At 45.9% G+C, this 8,461-nt stretch overlaps 1 protein-coding gene across 1 annotated transcript; it reads left to right on the forward strand.

The window, feature by feature from the left end:
• Positions 1-4,805: 4,805 nt before the first annotated feature.
• On the forward strand, positions 4,806-8,060 carry LOC123411220 (cysteine-rich receptor-like protein kinase 10). The gene is made up of 7 exons (XM_045104159.1): positions 4,806-5,644; positions 5,772-5,882; positions 5,968-6,146; positions 6,250-6,460; positions 6,567-6,804; positions 6,909-7,065; positions 7,352-8,060. The coding sequence occupies exons 1-7, from the start codon at positions 4,816-4,818 to the stop codon at positions 7,694-7,696; spliced, it is 2,070 nt and encodes a 689-aa protein (XP_044960094.1). The 5' UTR covers positions 4,806-4,815; the 3' UTR covers positions 7,697-8,060.
• The last annotated feature ends 401 nt before the right edge of the window (positions 8,061-8,461 follow it).

Below are 8,461 nucleotides of genomic sequence, written 5' to 3' on the forward strand. Positions count from 1 at the left end.
AAAAAAACCTAGACTCGGAGAGACTTACAAGGATATCAAATCATGCATATAAGAAATCAGCAAAGACTCAAATATATATCATAGATAATCTGATCACAAATCCACAATTCATCAGATCTCGACAAACACACCGCAAAGAAGATTATATCGGATAAATCTCCATGAAGATCATGGAGAACTTTGTATTGAAGATCCAAGAGAGAGAAGAAGCCATCTAGCTACTAACTACGGACCCGTAGGTCTGAAGTGAACTACTCACGAGTCATTGGAGGGGCGATGATGATGACGAAAAAGCCCTCCAACTCCAAAGTCCCCTCCTGCAGGGCGCCGGGAAGGGTCTCCAGATGAGATCTCACGGAAATGGAATCTTGCGACGGCGGAAAAGTATTTTCGAGGCTCCCCTGATTTTTTGCGGAATATTTGGGAATTTATAGGCCAAAAACCTAGGTCAGGGGGCGGCCAGGGAGGCCACAAGCCTGCCCACCGCCGCCTCTCCCCTGGTGGCGGAGTGGGGGCTTGTGGGCTCCCTGGAGCCCACCTGGCTTAGCCCAAAAGCCACCTGGTCTTCTTTCGTTCGGGAAAAAATCATTTCGGAGTTTTTCTTCCGTTTGGACTCCGTTCCAAAATCAGACCTGAAAAGAGTCAGAAACACGGAAAAAACAGGAACTGGCACTTAGCACTGAATTAATAAGTTAGTCCCAAAAAAGATATAAAAGGTACATAAAACAACCAAAGAAGACAAGATAACAGCGTGAAACCATAAAAAATTATAGATACTTTTGATTCGTATCAAGCATCCCCAAGTTTAACTCCTGCTCGTCCTCGAGTAGGGAAGTGATAAGAATGAATTTTTGATGCTTTCATGCTACCTAGCATAGGTGTCCTTTGTAATTCCTCTTATGTGACGTGAATGTTCAGATCCATTAGATTCAAAACAATAGTATGCTATTGACGTGGAAACAACAATAATTCAAGCAAACTAGCAAAGTAATCATGAACTTTCAAAATAACAAGGCCAAAAAAAAGTTATCCCTACAAAAGCATATAGTTTGGCTATGCTCTATCATCATTGCACAACGAATTTAAATCATGCACAACCCCGGTATTGGCCAAGTAATTGTTTCACACCTTTACTTTCTCAAAACTTTTCAACTCTCACGCAATACATGAGCGTGAGCCATGGTTATAGCCCTATAGATGGTGTAAAATGTGGTGGAGGTTGCAAGACAAAAAAAAGGAGAAGATAGTCACATTAACTAGGCATATCAATGAGCTGTGGAGATGCTCATCAATAGATATCAATGTGAATGACTAGGGATTGCCATACAAATGATGCACTAGAGCTACGAGTATGTGAAAACTCTTAAAGAAAACTAGTGGGTGTGCATCCAACTTGCTTGCTCACGAAGACCTAAGGCAATTTTGAGGAAGCCTATCATTGGAATATACAAGCCAAGTTATATAATGAAAAATTCCCACTAGCTACATGGTGGTGACAAAACGAGAGACTCTCAATCATGAAGATCATGGTGCTCAATATGCGCAAGTGTGGAAAAAGTGGTACCATTGTCCCTTCTCTCTTTTTCTCTCATTTTTTTTATTTGGTGGGCTCTTTGGCCTTTTTTTTGTGAGAATCTTTGGCCTCTTTTATTTCCTCACATGGGACAATGCTCCATTAATGATGATCATCACACTTTCAACTCAAAACTTAGAGTAACGATGACTCTATATGGAATGCCTTCGGTAGTGTACCGTGGCAATGATGTAGCATGTCATAGACATCAATGGAAACATCATGCTAGCTATCTTACGATCATGCAATGGCAATGTAGACGTGGTGGCACATATCATGGTGGTAGTTGCATGGCAATATATCTCGGAATGACTTTGAAAAAGCCATAATAGGTAGGTATGGTGGCTGTTTTGAGGGAGGCTAATGGTGGGTTTTGTGCACCGGCGAAAGTTGCACGGCACTAAGAAGATAGTGATGGTGGAAGGTGAAAGTGCATCTAAACCATGGACTCAACATTAGTCATGAAGAACTCATATACTTGTTGCAAAAGTTTTATTAGTAATCGAAACAAAGCATTCAACGCATACTCCTAGGGGGAGGGTTGGTAGGTATAAACCATCGCGCGATCCCGACCGCCACGCAAAGGATGACAATCAATATACTAATCATGCTCAGATTTCTTCACATAGCGGTTCACCATACGTGCACGCTACGGGAATCACTAACTTCAACACAAGTATTTCTAGATCCACAACACCTTACTAGCATGACTTCAATATTACCATAACCAGAACTCAAAACTAATTGAGATGAATCAAACTTCTCTAACTATTCAATGCACATGAAGTTGGAAGTTTTCGTATCCCTTTGGATAACTACCCCTTTTGAGACTACTTTCAAAGCATTGATCAACTACCAAGACACGCACCGCTGTGCTCTAAAAGAAATAAGTGAAGCTCATAGAGCAAAAGTATCTAGCTCAAAAGATATAAGTGAAGCACATGTGAGCTGAATTGTCTACCAAAAGATATAAGTGAAGCTCGACAAAATCACGGTGTGTGCAATTTCTGTCTCTCTAGGTTTGCAGCAAGGATGATTGTGACACAACAAAAATAAAAGACTCCTACGATACAAGACGCTCCAAGCAAAAACACATAACATATGGTGAATAAAAATATAGCCCCAAGTAATGTTACCGATGGATTGAAGACGAGAGAGGGGACGCCTTCCCGGGGCATCCCCAAGATTAGGCTTTTACGGCATCCTTGAATCTCTTGAGGAGGAAGAAACTCGTGATAACATTAGTACAAGAAAGCCCACCTGGCTTGGCCCAAAGGCCCCCTGGTCTTCTTCCGTTCGGGAAAAAATCATTTCGGGGTTTTTATTCCATTTGGACTCCGTTCCAAAATCAGATCTGAAAAGAGTCAAAAACACGGAAAAAACAGGAACTGGCACTTGGCACTGAATTAATAAGTTAGTCCCAAAAAAGATATAAAAGGTACATAAAACAACCAAGGAAGACAAGATTACAGCGTGAAACCATCAAAAATTATAGATACGTTTGAGACGTATCAATGGACAGCCCGGAGCTTCAGCTGCTTCATCTGACGCTCTTCCAGCTTGAGATAGGCGACGACCTTGGGAATGGTCGGGTCGGGGATGAGCGTGAGGTTGGCGGCGGCATTGGAGAATTCCTCGTTGAGGCCGTTGATGAGGGTGTTGGGGAGAAGATCGTTGGAGACCTTCTTGCCGATGTCGTGGAGTTCATCGCAAATGCGTTTGAGGCGCATGCAGAAGTTCTCCACGGAGGAGTTATTTTAGTGGCAACCGAAAAATTCCTGCTGGAGAAAGACGAGGCGCTGGAGGCGGTTGTAGATGAAGAGCTTGTTGACGGAATAAGCATCATCATCATCATGAACCATCGTGTAGAAGAGGTCCTTTGAGATGGTCTGGAAGAACCAACGGAGGAGAGTAGCTTCGATAGCCGGCCACTCGGCTCGTGCTTCATGGCCTCGGCATCGACGGAGCCGTTGATGTGTTCCTGAAGTAGATCTTCCACGGGTAGGAGGAGGAATCGTCCTGGGAGAGACGGATCGGGACGCGCTCGTGTATGTTGATATTGCGGATGTCCTCGGCGGCGACGGGATCGGGACCGGCAAAGGGGTTGGAGCCGGAGATGGTATACACGCTATAGGAGCGCATGGGGAAAGTGGGCGATGGTGGCAATGAAGCTGCAGCGGTTGGGTGAGGTAGACGGCGGCACAAGGGCTGTGGCGGTCGGGTGAGGAGGACGGCGGCAGAAGGGTTGCGGCGGTTGGGTGGGCGACGGCGACTACTGTGTGGCGGGGGCTAGGGGAGATGGCAGCGGCACAAGCGCGGCGGCAGGGCGGAAGCGATTAGGTTAGAACCAATGCGGTATCTGTACCATGTGGTTTGACGATATTTGCATTGATCGTATGCCTTAACATATATAGAGTACATGGGTAGAAATATCTCAACCGTATCCGCTATACAAGGAAAGGATCGGGAGATGAACCAGGAAATAACAAACATAATCTTAGCTGCGTAATATACCTAATGATCATGCTCACGATTTATCAGTAGTCAAGTGTCTATCCCCAAAGTACTCTTGGGATGTGTTTGGTTTGGAGCATAGGGTATAACTATAAGCAAGTACTCTTTTGAACATACCCAACCAGCAATAACGGCCTCAAAGTCGTCTGCAAAAATCATTCTGGTAGATATGACACGTATATATGGGGAACGGCCGAAAGAATCATTCGCGAGGGGCATGGGGGACCCATCGAACGATTTCATTCGATCTGGAAACAACCCAGTGCGAACCCCCATCTAGAAAAACATTTTGCCAATGAAAAACCCACAAGACTTGAAAAACAAAAGGAATTGCCCCCCCCCCCCCCCCCAAAGGCATGGATTTCAGCACATATAGTACAAGGGTTTAAACATAATAATTTGGAAGAAAATGACATGATTAGCACATGTGATCACGAAATGATTTGCCATGACGAATGATAGGACTATTAGTTCAAAGAAATAAAATAACGTAAAAGAGGAGGGGGGTGGGGGGATATTACACAATTGACATTCTATATAACAATAAAATGTGACATGCCTACATAAAATGCCAATTAGACTGAACGAACCCTTGTAGAAAAATGGGAGAAAACGAATGACAGCAACCCACCAGCATCTTGTAGCCTTTGACTTTTCTACCGCATTTAATAAAATATTAAAACGAGAAGAAGAAGGATCTCCGTTTGCATCACAAATTCAGAATCACAATGAAAGAGGCCGGAATGGTTGGCCTTCTCCTTCTCCTCTTCGTGAAGCCACGCGCCATCGCAGCCGCCTACTCAGAGTACTCGTGCAATGACACCAGCGGCAACTACACGACGAGCGACGCCTTCGGCGCTAACCTCGCACGCCTCACCGTCGAGCTCCCCACCAACGCCTCCACCTCTCCATCCCTCTACGCCTCGGCGGCCATCGGCACTTCCTCGGGTAAAGTCTTCGCCCTCGCTCTCTGCCGCGGCGACATCACGGATGTCAGGACGTGCTCCGGCTGCCTTGACAATGCGTTCCAGCAGCTACGTGCGCTCTGCGTCGGCGAGAGGGATGCGACGTTCTACCACGACCTCTGCACCCTCCGCTACTCCGGTGAGGACTTCCTGGGGCGGACGGAAGATAACAACCCGGTGATAAACGCCATGGATGTGAACGGGTCGACATTTCCCGCGTGGGACAGCAGGGACGCGACGTCCCGAAGCTTCTTCCTGTCCCTGGTTGGCACTCTATTCGGGGAGATGGCGATGTACGGCTCGTACAATTCCACGATGCGCCGGTTTGCCAGCGCCGTTATGTACGTCAACCCACAGCTTCCGACGGTGTACGGCCTGGCGCAGTGCACGCCGGACCTCTCCCCAGGGAAGTGCTGGCACTGCTTCCAGGGCCTCCAGGAGCAGACGCGCCGGTGGTATGATGGCCGCGAGGGTGGCCGCATCGTCGGCGTCCGGTGCAATATTCGTTATGAAAGCTACCAGTTCTACGACGGCACGGCCGATGTCAGGATAGGCTTACAAGGTGGCTCATCTTCACCAACAGAAATCAATGGTAACTCCTTCTTTTTCAAGAACCATAAAAACTTGAACAACTCGTGCTACTTATATAGTTTATTTAACTATTTTAGGTTTTCTATTTATACTGTTGTGACATATTTTGTTCTGTATCATGCATACAGGAAGCAAGCACAGAAAGACCGCAATAGTCGTTCTATGCGTGTCCATCACGGTGTTCTCTTCTATGTTGGTTGGCTGCCTTCTACTCATCAGAAGGCTAAGAAAAGGAGGTGGTAAGGAGATGACCAAATGTTGCAAGAAAATTCCGTGTTTTTTCTCGACACCATTTAACTCATTACCTGCAAATATCCAATTCAGGAAAGACGAAATTTGAACAAGCACATAAGAGGAACAACTCCAAGACAGAGGAGGCGCTGAAGCTCTGGAAGATCGAAGAGAGCAGCTCAGAATTCACGTTGTACGACTTCCCTGAGCTCGCTGCTGCCACGGACAATTTCTCCGAAGAGAACAAGCTCGGACAAGGCGGCTTCGGTCCGGTGTACAAGGCAAGCGGATACGCCTTTTAACATGTAATTATTGTGATCGACCGGTCAATCGATAGAACGCTAATATTATTGTTACCATTCTGTTTCATTTCAGGGAATGTTTTCTGATGGAACCGAGGTGGCAGTGAAGAGGCTTGCGGCGCAGTCTGGGCAAGGGCTTGTTGAGTTCAAGAACGAGATTCAGCTCATTGCCAAGCTGCAGCACACAAGCCTCGTCAAGCTCGTGGGTTGCTGCGTGCAGGAGGAGGAGAAGATGCTGGTGTATGAGTACATGCCCAACAGAAGCCTAGACTTCTTTATCTTCGGTACGTAAATACCACGTGCAACAACTTTTCTCAAGGAGAACCATCTTTAGTTCTTCCCAAGAATGTAATTCCTGATATGCATGGTAACTTTAATTGTGCAAGGTAGACCAAGAGCGAGGGCCCTTGTTGGACTGGAAGAAACGGCAGCACATAATAGAAGGGATCGCGCAGGGGCTCCTGTACCTGCACAAGCACTCCCGGGTGCGCATCATTCACCGGGACATGAAGGCCAGCAACATATTGCTGGACAAAGATCTCAACCCCAAGATCTCGGACTTCGGCATGGCCAGGATCTTCAGCTCAAACATGACGGAGGCCAATACCAACAGGGTCGTCGGCACCTAGTAAAGAGAAGCATTTTTACCCATTGTTTAGGAGTGATGATTAATGCAGCGGCGTGTTGATTGATTACTAACACTCTCCACGTTTTGTTTGTGCCCTACTCTAGCGGTTATATGGCACCTGAGTATGCTTCGGGGGGCTTCTTCTCGGTCAAGTCTGACCTATTCAGCTTCGGTGTGTTGCTGCTCGAGATAGTGAGCGGCAAGAGGAACAGCAGCGGCCACGGCCAAAACTACGGAGAATTCGTCAACCTCCTCAGCTACGTAAGCTTCTGCTGAAGTTTCTAGTTTCATGAGTTCACAAGAACATATGGTCAATAATGTTGCAGTCACTGTTCACATCAGCAATCGTAAGCCACCTTTTTTTCGACAAATTAAAGGATGGATTGTATTGGCTCAAAATGAGGCATCAAAAGGATACATACACGGAATGAGCACACACCTGACCTCTGCATAGCAAAGAGGATACCTAGACAGAATAAGCCACTGACAGAAACTATATGTACAACCTCATCATTAGTTAATGTGCCGTACGATTTTTGAACGACAGGCATGGCAGTTGTGGAATGATGGGAGAGCGTTCGAGCTGGTCGACCCTACGTTGGGCCACTGCAACGAGGTGACGGACATCATGCGGTGCGTCAAGGTGGCGCTGCTTTGCGTGCAGGACAACGCCATGGATCGGCCAACGATATCGGATGTGACGGCGATGCTGGCCCATGATGGGGTGCCTTTGCCGGACCCGAGATGGCCGCCGCATTTCCATCTCAGGGTCACCAACGACGATGAAGAGGAGGGTGTCGGCAGGTCAGGGATGCGGACACGGTCGACGCACTTCAGTGGATCGTGCAGCACCAATGACATGACCATCAGCACCATCGAAGAAGGGAGGTGATTGCTTTCTCCTATTCCCGAAGGAACCACGTGTGTGTCTCAGTGTCTGCGTATGTGGATATGCAGACGTACGGGTTGTGTAGGTTTGAGATGTTTCGGGCTGTGGCCTACTCGCATGTCTCGCTCGTACTCCCTTCGTTTCTAAATACAAGTCTTTTTAAAGATTATACTACGGACTAGATACGAATGTATATTGACATATTTTAAAGTATAGATTCACTCATTTTACTCCGTATGTAGTCTGTAGTGAAATGTCTAAAAATACTTATATTTAAGGACGAAGGTACTAGTAGACAAGATATAGTACTACAAGATCTAGACATGATGCAATGGAGTCACAGAGGGTTGGCTCTGGACTGTAACACTAGCGGGTAGTGCGCGGCGCACGCAACGCAATGATAGTTCTTTTGGGAAGAGAAAGGTGTAACAGCTTCATTGTGCCTTATCCATCCTTTTATAAATAGTAAAAATTAAAAAGATAGCACAAAATAAAAAATATGAAACTTTGTGAGGTCAAAGATGGTCAAACTTTTTAGGTTATTGCAAGTTTTCATGCCAAAGTATCATGTAGAGAAAGGTTTACAAGCAAGTTTCAGATTTCAGTGCTAAAAGTGCTCAAAACTTGAAGCACTAAAATATTTTTCCTGTGTAGAGCACTTTAAATGTTTTTTTTGCATGAAAACTTGCAAGCTCCTAGGAAGTTTAATCATCTTTGTTGTTGCAAAGTTTCAGATTTTTTTAAGTTTTTATTTATTTATTTTGATTT

Source organism: Hordeum vulgare, chromosome 7H, assembly GCF_904849725.1.
Source record: "Hordeum vulgare subsp. vulgare chromosome 7H, MorexV3_pseudomolecules_assembly, whole genome shotgun sequence".
NCBI lineage: Eukaryota > Viridiplantae > Streptophyta > Magnoliopsida > Poales > Poaceae > Hordeum > Hordeum vulgare.